The 20,891-nt window shown below is 37.9% G+C and overlaps 1 protein-coding gene across 3 annotated transcripts; it reads right to left on the bottom strand.

The window, feature by feature from the left end:
• Nucleotides 1-1,158: 1,158 nt before the first annotated feature.
• Nucleotides 1,159-20,090, bottom strand: Zip (myosin heavy chain 10). Of its 3 annotated transcripts, none has more exons than XM_076894291.1 (14): nucleotides 19,734-20,090; nucleotides 12,701-12,857; nucleotides 12,478-12,596; nucleotides 9,687-9,710; nucleotides 8,666-8,758; nucleotides 8,404-8,566; nucleotides 7,250-7,939; nucleotides 6,522-7,168; nucleotides 5,461-6,441; nucleotides 4,510-5,373; nucleotides 4,100-4,369; nucleotides 2,032-3,452; nucleotides 1,365-1,471; nucleotides 1,159-1,305 (listed from the first exon to the last, which is right to left on the bottom strand). In XM_076894291.1, exons 1-14 carry the CDS (start codon nucleotides 20,088-20,090, stop codon nucleotides 1,295-1,297), a joined length of 5,904 nt encoding a protein of 1,967 aa, XP_076750406.1. In that variant the 3' UTR covers nucleotides 1,159-1,294. The 3 variants fall into 3 exon arrangements, with proteins under 3 accessions (XP_076750406.1, XP_076750405.1, XP_076750407.1); XM_076894292.1 differs by lacking the exon at nucleotides 1,159-1,305 and adding an exon at nucleotides 1,777-1,857; XM_076894290.1 differs by having other exon boundaries at nucleotides 1,200-1,471.
• Nucleotides 20,091-20,891: the final 801 nt, after the last annotated feature.

Genomic DNA, 20,891 nt, shown 5'->3' on the forward strand with positions numbered 1-20,891 from the left:
CTTGGTGAAATGAAAAGTTCTGGGAAATTTATCTAACTTATCATCGATGTATACTTTTGAACTTCCTTCCGTTTTATTATTATTGTATTTTATGTCGAAATTTACCGAGAGAAAAAACGTTTGTAGATTTTTTCGATGCACTCGAACTTGAATAGCACAAAACGAGAAAATTCTCGATTTACGATCGGCCCTAAGTACCAATTTTTAATAAATCTTAATCGACGCTTTCTGGTTCGTTCCGATAGGCGAGTCAATTTAATCGTCAATAAAAATTTGATTGCGCAGTAATCATTTGAAAAAACATCGAAATAAGATATCCTCTTCTTCTCTCGAAGTAGTTACGAATCACCCATGTTCACTATTAATCTATTTCTGTTAAAGTTATTTCAGAATTACTGTTGATCCAGTTTTAAAGTAATCAGCGCATTTTTGAAAATCATCCCTTTTGAACGCTTTAATAAACAGGAAGTTAATTTCAGTCTTTCGAATATTTTGTGGCCTCAAACCTCTCGGAACGATACCTGAATCGTCCGTCATTCACTTGGTTATTAAAAATAATTACAAATAACATATTACGATTTTTTTCGCAATAAAAATAAAAACTGCGGTATTAATATTAATATTAATATAATAATAATAATAATAATAATAATAATAATATAACTATAATATAATTATAATAGATATTAATGCTGCCTAAATGCGGTGTTAATTCGTTATCAGTTATGCAGCCCCAATAATATATTTCTAGTCTCAATCTTACCCGACGACGTCGTAGCAAATTCCGCAAAAAATGACGAAATTGTTCACGCATTAATGCATAATTAAAAGAATTTCTACTCGAAAAGCTTGTACAAAGTATGGCATTCAAGCACTGTTAATACACCGTGGGCATTAACACACGTATTTTTTAAGCGTATAGCGCTGAACTCGTTGGAAAGAAATCCGATACAAATTCGAATTGCACAATCTTTCTTTCCTTGTTAATGATAGAAATCTAGTGGATAAGCTTGCTGTAAATAGGCAGGAAACAAGGCTCGCTCGCGTTGAACTTTTCCTTGTGAAAATTCGTCATTCTCTGCGAAGTTTCCGTAATTACGGAAATAAAATACTACTTAGTTCGGCCCTGCCGGGTTTCTTATGTACAGAAGAAAGCCGCCACTCCTTGTTCTAATGGCATCGTTGGGTGCATAGGAATTGACTCCTGAACTCGTGCAGACGAGTCCCCCCCGTTTCGAACAGAATTTACGTCGAAGCGGATCTTGTGCACACCTCTCTTGGACCTTGGTACTTTTTATGGGTTTCCTGCGTTGTGAGGGTTCAATAAATGGTGTGTTTTCTCGTTCAGTTGACAGTTTCCTCACCATCGATGCTTTCGTCCTGCGTTGTCGAATCATCGCCGGAGCCTCCGGTTTGAACGGATCCGCGTTTCAGACGCGTCGTGCTAAGGCTTATCGGGGGTCCACCTCGTCTGGAAAAACATTTGCCACTGTTTTCATTTCCAAGTTTTACTATTCGATAAAGAACAACACAGTCTCAATTCGTACGCTCTTTTCTATCTACAAATGCCATGATATAAAATAATGCCGACAAAAATATTAGAAAACATTTGTCCTTTGATGAGAATTATTGATGAGATTAATCAAACAAAAATAATAATCAATGGGTCGGAAATATTTGCGAAGAATATGAGTATTTTGTGCTTTGAATATGTATCTAAACTATAAATGACATAATTCAGATTATTAGATGTAATTGAATTTATAATAAACTAACCAAGACTCGAGGAATTCTTGAGACTTGAAGAATCTCTGCTTTTTTCACGTGGGGTATGAACTATTCTTTTTCCACCGACGCCTAAATATTTTAATATAGTATAGTAATTTCTTATTCTCAAACTAATTTCCAGCAATTTAAAGAAAAAAAAAATACATTTTAACTTCAATTTTATATTGCATGTATATTTAAACTTTAAATTAGAGGGACGGAACGAAGAACAAGTGAATACGAATAAACGACTCGCAAACCTACCTTAATTTATTTTTAAGATTTGCAACCTCCCTGGTCAGTTCTTCTTGAGATTCGAGCATATCATCCATTTCCCTCTGTGCTTTCCTCTTCATCGCCTTATGCCTACTAATCTCTTCTTCGGCTTCGTCGAGCTGTCTCTTCAAAACCTTCATTCTTGCGTTTACTTTCTCGGCTTGTTCTTTGTATTGGTCCGAGTTTCTCCTCTCGTCTTCCAATTGCAGGCTCAGCTCCTTTAGTTTTTTCTCCAATTTCCTGTTGATCTTCTGCTGTGCAAATCTCTCCTTCGCCTCGGTTTCCAATTGTTCATCAAGATTATTTATCTTCGATTCCAATTGCTGAATGGTAGCTTTGGTCTTCGCCCTTTGAGCTGTTTCTAATTCAGTAAGTTTCGCCTTCAGCTCCTTGTTCTGTCTCTCCAATAACAGTTTGTGCGACTCCAATTTCTGTGTCGTTGATCTTTCGGTTGTTAAATCGTTTGTCAACTGTTCGATAGTTATCTGAGCCTTTCTCGCTCTGTCCATTAACAACTCCGCGTTCGACTGTTCCTCTTCCAATTCTTCTTCTAACGTTGCTATTCTAGCTTCCAGTCTACGTTTCTCGTCCAGCATCAGTGTACACTTATTAGCGTTATTGTTCAGCTCCTCTTGTAATTCGTCTCTTTCGTTCTCAGCAGCTCGTCTAGCTCGTTCACTACTAGCATAGTCCTCCGTTAACTGCATTAAATCCGCTTCCAAGCTTTTCACCTTCCTCTCAGTTTCTTTAGCGCTCGCGGCAAGTTCATCCCTGGCAGCTCTGGCTTCCTCGGTTTCTCTGGTACAATCCTTTATCTGGGCTTGAAGCTTCTTCAATTGCTTGAGGGCGTCCTCTTTCACCTTATTGTGCATTTCCAATTGCTGCTCGATGTCTTTGTAATCCGCCTCCATCTTTTTACGTTGCGCAATAGCTGCAGCCCTTTGTTTCCGTTCATCTTCTAATTCCGCTTCGAGGTCGCGTAATTGCTTCACCAATCCCCTTCGTTTCTCCTCAGCCTGTTCTTCTTTGGTTTGTAAATCTCGTTCGAACTGAGCCCTTAGAGCTTGCATGTTCACCTCTAAACGCAATTTCGCATCCTCTGTGAACTGTAACTCATCCTCGAGTTCTTCTACCTGAGAACGTTGTTCCGCTAACTGGGACTCGAGCGCGCGTTTCGCCTTTTCAAGTTCGTGCACATTCTTATCCGCTGTTCCTTGATTATTTACAAGCTCGTCGAGCTCCGATTGGAGACCACGGCGCACTCGCTCGAGTTCTTCGACTTTCTCGTTCATTTCGTCCAGTTCACGAGTTAAGGATAATACACGAGTTTCTTTCTCTCGGGCCTCTCTTTCAGCGGCATCGCGTTGCTCTGCATATTGCTCGGAAACTGCTTTCTCCTCGGCCAGCACCTTAAAATTGTTAATAACGTATCAAAGCAAGGTAAATGCTTAAGATCGATCTTGCTAATTCTATTGTTACTCCATTCGTGAAATTTTTGCTATTTCTACATGTAAGATAAAAAAAAGGTGATCAGTATGCGAGAAGCATGCAATAAATCAAGAATTATAAACACGCAATGTATATTAGTAAATGTAACAATAATCATGTTGTAACGTAAATGTAATTATTAGCTAATGTATGTACCAACGTGTATGATCAACAATTTCTCAGTATTATTGCTATCGAGTATTCAATTATCTACAATGAATACGAGTGACAATAATTAGTAATTAATGATGATAATTGTATAAAAAACTCACAGAGGATTCCTCATACTATTGTTAATAAATAAAAAGAAGTAACAGTTCTATTAATATAAGTTAAAACAGATTGAGAAGTAACAGTAACTGTGCTGTTGAAATAATTAAAGAAGTGTAAATGTGGAACATTTATTTTTTACAGGTGTTAATCGTAAAAAAAAAAAAAAAAAAAAAAAAAAAACTAATTTCCTTGAAAAACACCAGAAGCCTCAAATTTTTATTCACGTCAATTAGAATATTATTGTATCAATTAAGAATGATAAATTAAATCATTAATATCTCGATAAAGTAATTACCTTGTCGAAATTCTTCTGTTTTTTCTCCAATTCCAGCACCTTTGCTCGTTGCGCTTCAAGCTCGATAATACTATCTTCTAATTCAGCTTGAACTTTCTTTTTCGACTTATCTAGTTTATCGTTAGCAGCTTGCAGTTCTTCAACTTGTCTTTGAAGTGCTTCGATATCTTTCATGCACCTCTTTCTCGCCTCTTCTAATGCCGCAGCAGCTTCACCTTCTTCCTCGGCTCTCTTTTTCGCTTCAGCCAGTTGTACATTTAAGCCTAGAACCTATTTTAAATAAGCGCGGCTTTTAATAAAGAATTCATACTGGCAATATCACTGCTGTTAATACATATCTTTTTTTCACGGGTTTGACAGTCATCATGGCTTGGTTAAATAAAACAAAGATAAAAAAATAGCAATTGTACCTGTTTATCTAAAGCTCTCTTTGCTTCTTCCTCCTCTTCTAATTGATCGTGTAAACTCTCCTTTTCACTTTCTAGCGCCCGCAATTTCGAACTCAGTGCTAACTTTTGCCTAGTTTCTTCTTCAAGTTGTTGCTGAAGTTCTGTAAACTGAGATTCGCAAGTTGCTGAAGCTTTCAAGGCTGCGGATGCTTTCAACTCTGCAGCTTCTAATTGTTGCATGATACTCTCCGATTCTTGCTGTAATTTTGTTACTCGTTCTACCAATTCCTGTCTGTTCCTTTCGACTTCTGCGAGCTTTGCGTTTACTTCAGCTAATTGCTGTTCAGCCTGTTTCCTTCTTCTATCCGATTCTTGTCTGCTGGCACCGATAGACCTAAGTTCCGTAGCCAGATCGGCATTTTCCGCCTCCAAAGTTGCCTTTGCCTTCTCTAAAACAGATTTAGTTTTCTTCAATGCATCCATCTGTTCGTTCAAAGCGGTCAATTCCTGAGTATGCTTGTGGCGCATGTCGGCCAATGTTGCTTCGTGCACCGATGTCTCTTCTTCCAGGTTCTTTTTCAACGTTGCCAATTCCTGTTCTCGTTTGCTTCTCAATTCCTGTTGCGCGGCAGTTGTATCTAAAGAATCTAACAATTCGTTCTTCAGCGCCTCCAATTCCTCATTCAGATCACGTTTCAATTTTTCTGCTTTTCCTCTGGCAGCTTTCTCAGCTTCTAAATCTTCCTGAAGTTCAGCTAGTTGAGACTCCAATTCACGGAGAGCCTTTTGAGCTTGAGCCTTCGCTGCCCCCTCTTCATCCATTTTTGCCATTACTTGATTTAGTTCTTCCTCGCGTTTGCCAAGTTGCAGTTGAAGTTCTTCCACCTGCAAAAAATTTATTATTATTATCATTAGTCGTAGGAACTGTATGACTCAATAATATGAGGTGCAGAAAATAGCGCAACATCTTACCTGTGTCTTTCTCTCTGTAAGTTGTTCTTTCAAATCCGAAACCTCAGTTTCTATTTTCCTCTTTGACCTGTCTACTTCTTGCCTCTGCTGGTGATCTTTTAACAATCTTTCCTCAAGATCTGCAATCGTTGCCTCGTGTTTTGCTTTTAATTTCGATAAATGCTTGGCCTTCTCTTCTTCCTCGGCAAGTGTCTGCGATAAATCATTCGCTCTTTCTTCAAGGATTTTCTTCTCCTTCAATAATTTCTGATTCGTATCGTCAGAAAGCGCGAGATCTTCCTCGAGCTTTTTAATTTTCGCGTCGCACTGTACTTTCTCCAACTGCAATTTTTGTCTAGCAGCTTCCTCCTCCTCCAATTGCTCTTCGAGGTCGCTTATATTCAGTTGTAACTTCTTTTTCTCTTGAGTTAACGCAGCGCTTCTTTCTTCCTCTTCTTCGATCCTTGCCTCCAAATCGTGAAGAATCTCTTCCAATTCTTGCTTCCTCGCGGCTAACCTTGCACGCATTTCCTCCGCTTCCGCGCATAATTCAACTTCGGCCTGCAATTGCTCCGCCAGCATAGTTTTCTCTTCCATAGCCTGTTGATATTTCCGTTCGTATTCTTGCGCAGAATGTAATTGTGACTCCAACTTGTCCCGCACTTGCTTCAATTCGTCTTCTTTTTGCGTTAATTTCTCCTCTTGTTTAGTTACTTCTAGAAGCGGTTTTACCTTAGTATACAGACGCCACCATTGCCAATTTCGAAGCTTCAAATAGGCCGCACAATTTCTCTGTATGATTCTAATAGCATTTAACTGTTGCAAACGCTTTTGGTAGTTCCTACGTGCAAGGAAACCACGACAGAACGCTTGGAAGTTAACAATTATATCGGTAATTTTATAATCACGTTCCTCTTCAAGGTGGGCCAAGACTCCAGCACGGAAGAAAATCTTTGATTGTCCAACGCGATAAAGATTGGGATCAAGTTCAAGAGCTTGAATCTGAAATATAGAAAAAAGGAAACAGTAGTAGAACATATCAAACCATACGAAACGCACAGAAACAATGTATTGGGCTTTACCATCTTCTCGCAAGCTTTTTTACCGTCCATGAACCCCTTGGGAATAGCATTCGGTGTCAAAAGTTCATATCTTTGCCTAAACTCTTGGAATGGAATTCTATTCGGAAAACCTTGACGACAAATTCGAATTCCTTCTAGAACTCCGTTACATCTTAGTTGGTCCAATACCAACGGGGCATCGATTTTTCCAGCTTTCTTCTCGTGATTCGGAATGATACATCTTACGAAATTCGGATTAGTATTTCTAAGAGTGACCATTAATTTCGCCAATTGTTCCTTGTATAATTGAGAAACCGTCCTAAACATGCCTTTTCTTGTTCTCGCGCCAAATTGCGTGTCGGTCAACGCCTGTTGAGCCATTCCAACAATTTCCGCGTCTTTCCAAATATGACAAACGAAGGGATCTTGTGAATTTTGCAGGAGACTAACGACATTTTCGTTCAGAGGATCCATATTCTTCATTAACCACTTAGCCGCTGAATAATCAACTTTTCCAGCGTAATGTATAATAGCAAAGTCTGCGACACCTCTGAAGTCTGTTTTCATGAATTTCGGGTGCACGCTGTGGGCACCTACTAGTTTTTCAACGAATGTTTTATCTGTTGCTTTAGGAAACCAACACTCTTCGTCCAGTAGCGCCATGATACCTGTGTAATTGTAAAATAGTATATAAGAACACCAAAAAGTATATTATTAAATCAATCGGAAGAATCTATTTTTTAGCATACCCATTGGTTTATCAATCAAATCAATAGTCGGTTGTAAATCTAATCCAAAGTCGATAAACTTCCACTCGATCCCTTCTCTTTGATACTCCTCTTGTTCCAAAATGAACATGGTATGATTGAATAACTGTTGTAATTTCTCGTTTGTATAATTGATGCAAAGTTGCTCGAAACTATTCAGTTCGAATATTTCAAAACCAGCCATATCCAAGATACCGATAAAACTTGCGCCTTGCCTTTTCGTTCTGTCCAACGACCTATTAATTCTGTTCACAAGCCATCTGAACATTCTCTCGTAGCAGGCCTTCGAAATCGCTTCTACCGCGAATTCAACTTGCTCCTTCGTCTGTGCTTTCGTTACGAAGTCTCTGCCGACTTTGATCCTCGGTTTCAAAAATGCCTTCGTCATTTCCGTTACGCTAAGCCCTAATAAATGTGAAATTTTCTGAGCGACAGTGTTGTCGGGCAACGTGGCTTGATCCGAGTTTCTTTCCTGACGGAACTGCATCGAGCCGAAAAGCATTACAGCAGATACGATACGGAAGATGGAAGAGAAGTCCTCGTTTGTCATGCCCATGATATGCATGGACTTTACGGTTGAGAAGAACTCGGCTGAATCGTCCACTCCTGGAACTGGTAATGCGCCATTGGAAAGGAATGGATAGTGTTTCGGATCCTCCAAGATGAATTCCTCTGTAATTGATTCAATGATAAATTAGTTTTAAAGTTTACATTAATGTTTTAAATTTGAGGCATGATACATAGGAGAAATTCATGCATTCACGATATAACAAAACGGTTCTTATTGAACGATGCCCAAAATGATCCGTTTCCCAACATTGAACGCGTCAGTAATTGAACGTCAGGTCAGGTAGGCAGAGCTGAGTCATCTATGAGGAAGAATCCTCATTCGAAAGGATAGGCTTTAATCCGTGAACAGCGGTTCGAGTATGAATCAAGATATCCCTGACAAGCATAACACATAATGGGCGGAAATGGATTCGGTGTCTCGAAGCCGGGAATATCGATTCATTTCCCCGTCCCTAACAGTAATAAACGGTGCTGGGCAATCCAATCTGGGCTTGGTCTCAGAGTCTCGGTCAATAGTCATTCTACGTGTACACGATTAGTAGTAGAATAAAAGAAACTCTACTTACTCTTTTGATCGGGAGAGGCGCCAGCCAAAAGCTGATAGAATATGTGGAAGGTCCTTTCGTCTTTCGCTTGTCGAATGGCTCTTGATTTTTCCAAAAGGTAAGTTTCTATATTGGCGCCGGCAATGTAACCGGACGCGTCGAAGTTTATCCGGATAAATTTCCCCTGCGTTTCACAAATTAATGTCATAATAATATAATAATACTTAAGAATCAGCAAGGGAACGAAACTTCAAATTATAATTAACCAACTGTAATAACTTACGAATCGAGATGAGTTGTCGTTCTTTACTGTCTTTGCATTCCCGAAGGCTTCCAAAATTGGATTCGCTTGCAAGAGTTGCTGTTCCAATTCACCCTATCGTAAAAGATCAATAGCATTAAATGAAATAAAATAAAAACTTTCCGATATGTTTCGAGGCCGTGATAGCGCTTAGAAAGAAAAAGACCGATACAACAGGCATTCGTAAATAAATTCATCTTAAAATATTCATATATCATTTTCAAAAAAATGGTATCATTTTACCATTCAACGAAATCAATTCTTACTTCACCTAAAAGTGTATACGATTAAGCGCAAAATAAAGTAAATACTTAAGAAGCATACCACACGCACGTACCGCATGTACATGCATACACAGATAAGACACAGATTACATTAATAAGTGATTTAATTAATTGACTCTCACGTTAATTACCGCCAATTTATCCGAAACATTTCCGGTACCCTAAATCCAGAGAGTGAGCAGCGTAAGAAAAAAAAAGAAAAAAAAAGAAAAAAAAGAAACAGAAATTAAGGTTGAGTAAGTAGATTGAAACTTCGAAATATGTTCTTTTCTTGATCAATAAGCGCTATTATGTTAACGAGACGATACTTTCGAATTAATTTTTTAATCAACCCCAGTTTGTTAGTAAGAAACACGAGAAATGAGAGGACGTAGGGACGCGTGAAGGGTATAAAATTAGTTCTAAGTTACGTATCCATTAAAATTAGGGAAAATTAAATAGTAATTAAATGAAGGAGCAGATTACAAGGTGAGATATGTTTCACGTGCATGTAGTAACCAGAGGAGGATAAAACGAATGTCCATCGAAACAAAAAATCCAAAAACCTATCGACGCACACAGTTAGTGAACCAAGCTGTAAAAAGAAAAGAAGGAAAAAGGATGATGACAAAACGAAAAGCAAAATAAAGGTGAGACAAAGGAACGCATAAAGATAACAGATAGCAGCGTATATGTATATCGCGTGGAGCGGAATGTTGATCATTTAGTTGTTGACTTACTATGATTAAAGCCGGACTTGGTGTCTAGATGTGTCGTGGCCGCCGAAAGTCAGCACCGGGAACGAAAGAATTTACAAAATTAAATTCACGAGGCCTTCGTGTACGAGGCAATCGTTTCAATCTTGCGCGAGTTACTCTATTATCCTACGTCGTCTTTCTCATGATCGATTTCCTCTCGGTTAACTTTCTCCTCTTTTGCCTCTACATATAGTTGAGATACCAACGATTTGCCAGCGCAACTAACGATCGCAACCGTCCTCGTTGCATACGAACAAAAACACCGCTATAGAGTAAACAAATTTTCATGGTAATCGTGATCAAATGAGACAGCTTGAATTCACGCGTTGGAATTCCTCGAGGGACTCTTTCTCTTGACGCAGCTGCGTTAATCTTGAATTATGAAACGCGGGAGAAGGGAACGATGGTGATTGTTTTTTTTTTCCCCTGTATAAGAGCACAAGTTTCGAGGCGTACGGTGACTCAGAACAGTCCGACGCGAATGACTCAAAGTCGAGTTAGGCTGATAAGTGGATCGTTTCACTGAAAAAGGAAAGATCCTTCGAGAGCCAGCGATCTACGATGGCCTGTCGATCCACCGATCACAGAACAGTCTTTCAGTATTAGACGAACGAGTTTGTAAACAATTCACGCAACGCTTGCACAATCACTGTTTAGCATATGCGTTTGCTGGCATTCCTATTTTATTCCCGCTTTTAGTTCTCTTTTCGCATAGGCTTCGTGTTCAATGCCATTTTCATGTAACATTTCCGCCGATCGTTTAATATCTCAAACTTAATCGATCGACAATGTAATCAATGTTGTTTTATTGGACTTTACCCTTTCTCTACTCTATAGTATTCTATTTACGTTTATATTCGTACAAGATTTACGAAGCGTCATGCACGGAAAAAGAAAAGAGGAGGTATTTACAAGAAATTCTCATGCACCGAATCGAGTGTATAAGAGTTTTATCCCGGCTAATTTCGAAGTCAGTTCTTCCTCGATATATCGCATGAAAGTAAAAAAAGAAATAACTGGTTACCATCTAACAAGTGCACAATGAAATGCTTGGAAATCACTTGACTTTCATATACCAAGTGGTATTCGAATAATTTGCTGTAACATTTAAATTGATTTTGGATAGTTTTTACGAGAGATAATCCAAACGAAAGCCTTGCTGCTACAAAGTGAAGGATTTATTGTCATAAACGATACTTTGAACCACTTGAAAAAGACATTTCTTTGTGGAGGGAAAGTGCTTTCAAAATTAAAGGTCAAATTTTTATATTTAGGTAGAGGAAGGGAGCGAGGTTGTGGACTATTGCTATAAATATATCAGGCACAAGTAGGATACGGAACGTAAGTGGTAAGAGATTTGATAGGAAGGCACGAAATGATCTGTTGCCACTTTCAAATTCTGCGCGACGTCGGTAAATTTTTGTCCACGGAGCTTTTCGTTTGGTAGATTCTTTTGTTACGCTGTCAGAGAACCAACAGAAACGTCGCAACGAATGATCGGTAGATCGCTCTGTAAATGCTAGTTATCAACAGTGGTTAGTTATTGATAGCGAAAGAAACGTGCGCTCGCACTGCGCGTTTATCTTTTGATGCAGAAGGACGATTTGCCATTTCGAGTCAACTTCGACTATTAAAACTAATTAAATGCTACGAGGAAAGCGAAGAAGTTGATCATTTTTATCATGAAGATAATAGAAGATAATAGATTGCGTCTTAATAAGTCTCCTTTCATGGATCGCGGTCTATTAAAAAATTCAATGACACACTGTGTAGCAACCCTTATTAAAATACAAATTTCACGCAGAGATGTATTGTAAGTGTCTCTTATAGCTAGCAGAGAAAAATGTATGCAACCGATGTCCATTTTCAGTTAAACTAATTTACATCAGGCACAGAAAAAGAAAACAAGCTAATGAATATCGAATAAGCGATACAACAAAATTCATTTACAATTATTTTCACATTGTAGCTGCGAAAACTTAAATGTGTACACGCTATTTTTTTTCTTTCTTTTTTCTAATGAATAATTTATAAAGTTTCGCAATATCTACTAAATTGCAAAGATATGGAAGAAACGCTGGAAAGAATACGAATAAAGTCCCGTATGTACGTTGTTACTTGGGCAAAGTGGTGCTCAACGTAACGGGGAAGTTCACACGCTTATCAATTTGTCAATTCAGAAACAGAGGGTGAGGACAGGCGCGTTTAAAAAGAAAATATGTATTACCGCCGTGTTCGAGATTGTATGAAAGTATCGTCGAAGATAAAAAGTACGATAAAATGCGATAATACAAAGAAAAGTTGTTTCGTATGTACGATGGTAGGCACGTAACTTGGATGAATTTAAAAAAAGTTTCGACAATCGGAAAGGTTGTAGACTCGATAAGATTTTTTCCAACTACTCAACTTATCCCTCTTTATCTTCCGCAACATAAGCACACCTTTTGTAGCAACAAAGATATCTAATATTCCTCGAGATGGCTTACTTTGCAATGGGTTTCGTTTACCGCACGCGAGTACAACAAGAAATCCGTGCACAGAGAGCTATTCAACGATCGGTGTTCTAATCGAGACTGCAATGAATTCGAGCGAACTGTACATCTTAAATCAGAGGAAAAATTATATACAATTATCGTATAATTATAGAACGCTGCCCCTACAAAAAAGTATTCCCTTTTTTACTGTAACGTTTTGAACGTTTCATAGGATTCGTAAAATTCTTGTCAAGCAGAATCTTACGAAGAAACAGGGAGTATCCATTGATTAAACTTACCGCATTCGATTTCGGCTTCGAGGCAGCGACGTACGCCAAGTATTGAATCACTTTCTTCGTGTTTTCAGTTTTACCGGCGCCGGATTCACCGGTGCACAAAATTGACTGGTCCTCGCGATCTATAAACATAGTTATCGAAACGAAATTATCCGAAATTATCTCGACTAGCATCGACGATCGTATACATTACGGACCGAATGAACAAACGAACGGAACGAATTACCTTGGAGCATGGAACGATATGCAGTGTCCGTAATGGCAAAAACATGGGGTGGAACCTCGTGTCTCTTAATACCCTTATATCTCTCCATTATCTTCTCCGTGTAAATTGGCAGCCTCTTGTATGGATTCACCACCACGCAGAACAGCCCTGAGTATGTCTGCAATCGTACCAACAATACGAATAAATCGTGGGGGCAGGAGAAAAAAGAAAAAATGAAGAAAAGTTGAAAAATCGTAATGCTACGTAATAGTACGCAAATGAGATGATAATAACGAATTCGATATTTAATAATAAATTTCACGAGTGAGCTAGCTAAACGGTTAAATACCATTGCTATGCTGATAGGATAATAAATCTCATCATGGGCTATTTATAACGTGACGTTCGGTGCAGAAAAAACTAATAACTGTGTTGGTAAGTTATCAGATAAACCTATAACTTAATGACTAAAGTACTCGTTCAGTGATAGAATTGTAATACCAGGAAAACAACACTCTAACGGAAGAAAAAACAACTGTACAACACGATTAGAACAATGTATCTCTTATAATTATAAAATGTGCCTTTAAACGTAGGTATATGTATATACAAGGCAAACAGACTGTCTTAATACCCTTTCCATATGTCGTTCAACGTGGGAGTTTATTCTCTCAGCATGAGAATTTTTCAACAAGTAGTTTGTAACGGTCACCGATACAGAAAGAGAGCAGAACTACCGTCGATTTTACGTTGCTCGGTTCACGCGTTAAATGAAACAAACCATACGCTAGAAGCTGGTGAAAAGAAAAAAAACATACGACGTTGACGCGTTTCAGTACGATTTTCAATAGAACGCATCATCGACGGTAGCCAATTAGTTCGTTAATTCAATTCGCGTTGTTCGATGTACTCGCAATAGTACACTTCAAGTGATTTGCTACGCACGTGTTGCGCTTTAGCCATCAATAACCCCGTGAATTGATAAACGAGCGTACAGTACGAAACGGAGCAAATAACTTTTTTCATGGAACTTTCCACGGATTGGAAGCGAGCGCGTTTCACTTGCACCCCCGGAGCATTTTTCCTAATTCTATATAATATATCATTTCTATCCCGAATTCGATGAATAATTAACGACTTAAACGACACGAAAAACCGATGGTATGCGTCATCGTTCGGGAAAGATGAGCAAGCGGTTCGGTTTGCGCTTTACACAAGCCCATAGCCGATGTGTAACCACGAAAAAATGTCAAGTAGAAAACAGTCAAGGGGATTTTCGTAACCGGCTATCTTGACGTTTTAAGGCACATGTTCCTCCTCGAACTGAAAATCGACCAGCTTCTCGTGGATTTTCCATGTTGTTCCATCATCGTTTTGTTTCTTACGCGCTAATTTTGTTGAACAGATACGTGGAAGAAAAAAAAACCAACAAAATCTATTCAGGAAGAACGTCGGTCATTTGCGATAATGTTGCAGTACCTCATTCTACGATAACAATGGTATATACCGGTAGTTGTTCGATAAAAGGTTAAATAACTTTGCTCCGTTTCAGTGGAGTTGATAAGAGGATACTGGTAGGTTTGCGGTTCATTCGTTGAAATAATTAAACGATGACCCAATAATCGGCGCAGATAATTTTATTGTTATGCAATCTGAGTCACGTTCGAAATCCTTTGTAATATTCGTATAATACGCGTATAAGTCTTGCCGTGTCACTTACTGTAAACTAAGCAAGAATTTCGAATAATGTCCAATATTTAGATAGAGTGCTGAACAGATTATCCAATATTTGAACAAATGTTTGTTGGAATTTTTTAGAAAGTCCGATTAAAAACGTTTAATTTATATTTTATTATTAATTCCCCATCCGAATTTCAAGTTATTTTCGCTACACGTGAGTATGTTTTGAATAAAAATAAAATTATTTCAACACCAGAGGATTGTTCCGTTTCGTAACGCAGTTTAAATCACATTGCCCAGTTTTACGATAATTTTGTTTAAAGTCACGAAATTGCTACTTTCTCCAATTTTCGACCATCCCCCAGCTGGTATACGACGTCCTTGTATTTACGACGTTAAATAAATTCAATTGAAGAAAAACATGTATCACCTTGCCCTTTTTTTTTTTTATTGGCTTACAAGACAAATGACCCTAACCGAGATCGGGTCGAAATCTCAATGCAAAGTAGGGATCCACGGCTACTTCGTACCCTTTTTTTCCTTTTTTTAAACAGAACTCTCTCTGCTCGAAGGTCTCCGAAACCGGTCTCTCGAGAGTGTCGTGTCGTCGACCTGCCTAACATTCCTGGTTATAGCTGACTAACAACCACCGACTCTAACGACTCCCACCAAACGGGAATTCCATCTCTTTCTTAATTTCGGCGCAGACAGAAGGAACGTTACGTCGTTTTCAGGGTTAACTCGCGTTTTACATTCAATTAACAAAGCCCTTTTTACCCTACACACTCGACTTTCTTTTTAATGTGGAATAACTTCCGATCGTGTTTACGTATAAATGGCAGCCGGCAACTTTTCAAGTTACTCGCTATTTACTTAGTTAGCGTGCAAGGATCTTTGGTAATTGAAGCATATTAAAGCGCGCCGTTCTCTGCTCAATTTATCACGGCTTTCGGACGCACTCTGCGATCGCAATCACGACACGATGATATTATACGAAACGCCTTAAAAAGAAAGAAGAAAAAAAACGAGGGTGGAGAGAGTGGTTGGAGTTGAGAGGTACAGACTCATTTTTTATTTGTCGCGATTACGCGTTACTTTTGCTGGTAGAACGGTTCATGAATGTATCGCGTACTTTCTATTTCGCAAAACTTCCCAACGCCATGAACGCTCTTCGTTAACAATTCAGAATATCCAAAATGTGACCGTTTACTTCGAGAAATAGCATGAATTTTGAAAAAAAAAGAATATTCGAGGGAGAAACTTAAAATGAAAGAGAGAGATAGAGATAGTGTCGACGAAAGAAGCTCGACAACGATGAAAAATAATAAAACGTATGTAAAAATAATGCACTACTTTGAATTTATGACTCGATATGATAATCGTGGTCGAATTATTTTCCACTTTTATGCAAATACAAACGTGCATTACGAAAACATTCGCGAGCCACTGTAACCTCGCGTGTACGTTAAAGAGATAATAAAAATTACTTCAGGTACGCTTGCTTCGTGAATAATAATAATTTAGAACAATCGAACTATGATCCTTTGCGGTTTACTTTTCAGAGAGAATATTGTTCACTGTCCATCAAAGGAACCAATACTGGACAATCACGGTACTTGTTACGGACAGTTCAGAAATGCCTCGAGACAATATAGAAATGTAATTAGCTAGGTAATTAACAACGATCAAATGTATATTGATAAAATGTCAGGCTTTGTCCACTCGGCCGTTCCATTAAGCTAACAAGGGCGGGGTGCGGTTTGAATATGTATGCGGACACGTAAGCATCCCTGTCGCGTGACGTTTTGACTCATACCGAGATAGGGAATACAGTTGAAGAAGAAAAAAGGAAAGGAAACGACGAAAATCGACCAGAGGGGAAGACAGATAAAAATGGGGGCGGGGTCGTGGAAGACGCAGAAGGACGATAAAAAGAAGTGGAAGTTGTAAGTATGTATATAATATGACGAACATAGTGACGTGTACAGTGAATCTATCCCGGAATCCGGTGCGGTTTCAAAAGAGTTCGGTTTCTTCCCTAAGAAGACCGAAACTGCGTCTTTACTATAAAAGGCACGAAGTCTCCAGTGAAACTGGCTCTTTCTCTTTCCCTCTTCCATTGGTTACTCGTGAGTAGATCGGGGCAGCGTTTACGGTACCGTCTGGAAGCGGGTTAAGGACACTCGTCCTTATAAGGGACCCGTCTCCGATAGTTCTCTCTCTCTCTCTCTCTTCTCTTCTCTCCTCCCCTAAATTCGACGAAGAGAAGAAAAAAAAGACAGAAGCGCCGTGTCTCCGAGGTACGTTTTCTTCCATATCGATTCCTTTCCCGTTCGGTCCTGTGTTTACGACTTTTACTCCCGCGTGTTGCGTTCTATAACTCGATTACCAGAGCACAGACGCGTATCAATTATATAGAACGCGTATAATGGAGAGATTTACTTTTGTCAGAGAAATGTTGCTCGAATTATTTTATGAATTCCTGTCTTTGCGTGTCTATTGTATTGTAAGAGATCCATATGATTCCATTTTTCTTTCCTTTTTTTTTTGTTTGCGTAGATCACTGATGTTTCAACATCGTTACATCAAACGATGAGGAATATTTACTGAGAATGAGATAAACGTGTGATCACTTCCGAAAGTTTCTTTCGTTTGCGGTCGACGCGATTAAGTCCGTTCTAATCATCAGTAGTAAAATTAACTACCGTTGCTTTAATGAGTTAACTTAGTTCGAACGCAGCTGCGTCGTTGAAAACGTTATACCGAGTGTTTAAAATCGATCACGATTTTAAAGATTCGAGGACGATTTTCGGGACGTTGCACGAAATGCGACGGATATCGCGGATCGAAAGAAGAAAAATCAGCACGTACGAGACGCATGCATGACGTCATTCTCTCGTGTCCTAGAATGCTTGCCACACGTAAGCAGATATTTCTATATCGTAAGGCCCAATAAATACCGCAATTCCTTTAATTAATATCGAGTCCGTGAAAGTCTACGTACGATCTTCAGTTACGATCCAGCTAGGCTCTTTATCGAATTACTAACGGGGAAAGAGTTCCAACGGAAAGTTACGTACAACTTTCGTGTTATGTTTTCATGTTCGCGAGGTATATGAACAAGTAATTATCGGAATTTATCAAATTTCTGTAAAATTAACACAGAGGTAGATCAATAAAATGCTGTTTCTCGCTAGTTCCTCCTTTAGGAATTCCGCATTTATGTGTATCTCGCGGGTAAAATTGTATTTAACGTTTCATTTAAACAATTATTAGTCCCCTTCTTTTAATTATCGTAATCGTTTTACTTTTATGGTAAAATTGTTGAAGTTAAAGAATAACCTTCGAAGAGAACTATAAATTACGGTGAGTAATACTACATACTATGTCGAAATGAGGTATGGTTGTTATCAGTTTCTGATAAGTTAAGAAATGAACAGCGGTTGACCTACCGGCTAACATTGGAATTCCATAAACTTGTGCAAAGCTATTTCACTGTAGTCTCAAACTATTTATTCCTGCTTACTGTGTTTTTAAATTTTGTTATTCAATTGCAAACATTATCGAAACGGATAAAACTGTACTAATACGTATGGAATAATCTTTCCCTGAATATCATGAACTTGATACTGAAAACAAAGATTTCCTTATCAGTATGATAAAATTCATTATAAAAAATAAAAATTAACTGTAAGTTCCTTCGTGAAACAATGTCGGATTAATCATAAAATGGACTAATACACCTTTAGTTGTATTAATACAACTTACCAGTGATCCTTTAAATGCTTATCATAATGTCTGCTTGCTTATGATTTACTCTCACAGGATATCTAGTTGAAATGAAATTTATCATACAGTTCATTGACTGAGAAATTCAATTATACAGATATTTATACGGGAGAGCATTTACATAACATTTCGATTTACTTACGAGACGAACCGTTCAAACTCTACGCGTAAAAATAATTATCAAAGTAAGTGTTTTGTCTATAACAATAAATAATTAGTTATTTTTCTATATCATGTTTCATTCTTGTAAAAATTTAAATTTATACACGTCTATTAATATCACATTAAAAAGAGATAATAGTTTGTCTGTTTTTTGTTACCGATCGCCGTGTTCGTAAGATAAATTCACGCAACGAAACCCAGAAATAGATCATTCCAATTAGAAATGTACGTGGAAATCTTGATCACAACAACACGAGATAATCAAATTTAGTGAGAGCCTTGAGTTAGGTCAGTGTTACGTTTACAACAGCATTTCATTTCACTTCGAATGTTTGCCTAGTAATACATTATAATAGAGTAATTATTAGCAACATTAAAAAGTAATTAAATTCACTACTTAAAACTAATTTAGACCACTATTTGATGAGTATAATATTAGTACTAATATTAGAGCGTACGGTGTGCTCCAATGACATTTATATTACACGTTATTCTGCTATTTACTATGTCTTTATGTACTTGTTAAAGAATTCTAATCCATCCTAATCCCAATTATATTATTGGGATCACTAATAATATGTCTCTACCATAAATGATATACAACAGGTGACTGAAAATTGATATAACTTTTTCAGGTTTAAGTACCTAGAAAACAGAAATTTTTACAAAATGTGTAAAATAAAATAAATAGTTAAAGGTTTCTGCTATCCACCTTTAGTATAAATTATAACCAAAAGTGTCAAACCAAGACATTTGTATAACAAAAATTGGATTTATACATATATTTCAGCACTCTTTACTTTTCGGCATCATTCTTTACAGAAATAGCAAAATAATTTTTAAACTCAAATAATACTTATCATTACATGTAATGATAACGATAACAACTTTATCTTGATATCCGTTACATTTTTCCTTTATCCTTATTATGTCTGGTCCAATGAACAAGCTAAGTGACAAGATTTTTATAAAAGAACTTAAAAATTAATGAAATGCAGGAGTACATGACAAGTCAAACATAAGGATATCTGCATATGTAAGAGATAATGCAAGAAATGATCTTTATACCTAATAATATAATAATAATAATAATAATAATAATAATAATAATAGACCAATTATAAAGGAATGAAAATTATATAGTACGAGTGGAAAATTGTTAACAATGATAAGATTTTACATTCCTATTACGAACGTACGTAATTATATGTGTGCATCTATCGAATTTATCTTACACTGCACAGACGTTTGAAGAAAAAAAAAAAAGCAAGATATGTAACTCAATAAAGCATTTAAATGATTTATTACCGCATTCGGTAAAAGATCGAACGGAAAAATGAAAGTCCCTTAGAAGTAGTAACATAACGTTGACTTCTCGTTGACAGTGTCAATAATAGAAAATGATAAAATCTGTCAAACTCACGTAAATCAGGCCCGAGTAATATCTGTCTTTGAGGTTATGCAGTACAGAAGCTTCGTTCAGGCACGTTAATTCGGCCATGTCTTCGACCTTATCGAATTTAGGTGGATTCATCTTCTGGATATCATCTTTCGCGACAAGGACCCGTTTCCCAGTTTCGGCGATCTCCACCTCAACCTCGTCACCCCGTTCACCCTTTATCCCAGCAGCAACGAAACCCTGGGTCTCGTGGGGTACCCAAACCAATTTTTTCTGCGTCCATTCCGCTTGAGTTGCAGGATCATTGAAATTATTCCTGTCAACGGAAAGGAACCGCAATTCGGGATCTGAATGATCCACCCTCGAGTCAACGTCCGCCATTTTTGTTTTCGAGATCACTAGCTCCTCGAGCCGGCTTCAGGAACGAGCGATTCCAAGGACGATCCTTGAGAGACTGACCTCTTCGTAACAAAGACACACATGTAACTATCCAACACTCGTTTTCCCGTCGATTTCGGCTGTTCGCTGCCCGGTGGTGATTAAGCTGATCCGAGATCGGAGAGTTATCGATATTCGTGGTTCGTTCTCCGTCGAGGCACCGTGTACTTCTACCACTTTTAACGCTCTTCGAGATTGTTTTCTTTCTCGCTCCTCACGGCCATCTTCTTTCCTCCTTACGTTCGGAGTCATGGTGGGGTATCTATTTCGAAAGTATGTCACACGGTGGCACTCCCGTTCCTGAATGACGCATCTCCACCGAAATTTCATTGGTCAACTGATAAAACGCATTTACTTAACATCCAATCGAAAATCATAGAAAGGATTCCCACTATTGGATCGCGAATCAGACATCTTGATTGTAACTATTCTATGCTACAAATGTACGTAACCGTTAATTTGAATTGCGAGACGTGAGTTATTATTATTAAGAAAAATTACATACTTTTATTTTCGTAATAGTTTTTCAATCATTCGTCATCTTTAACTTTTTCTACTTTAGAATTTTTGCACATATCACAGACAGTGGAAATGGAAGTTAATTGTACTGTAATTGTACTTCTACGTAACATATACACACACACACACACACACACACACACACATATACATATATATGTATGTATGTATAAAGAAAAGGAAATTTACATCTTACATAAACAAAATTTAAATACATATATGTAT

Source organism: Xylocopa sonorina, chromosome 4 (genome assembly GCF_050948175.1).
Source record: "Xylocopa sonorina isolate GNS202 chromosome 4, iyXylSono1_principal, whole genome shotgun sequence".
NCBI classification, from domain to species: Eukaryota; Metazoa; Arthropoda; class Insecta; order Hymenoptera; family Apidae; genus Xylocopa; species Xylocopa sonorina.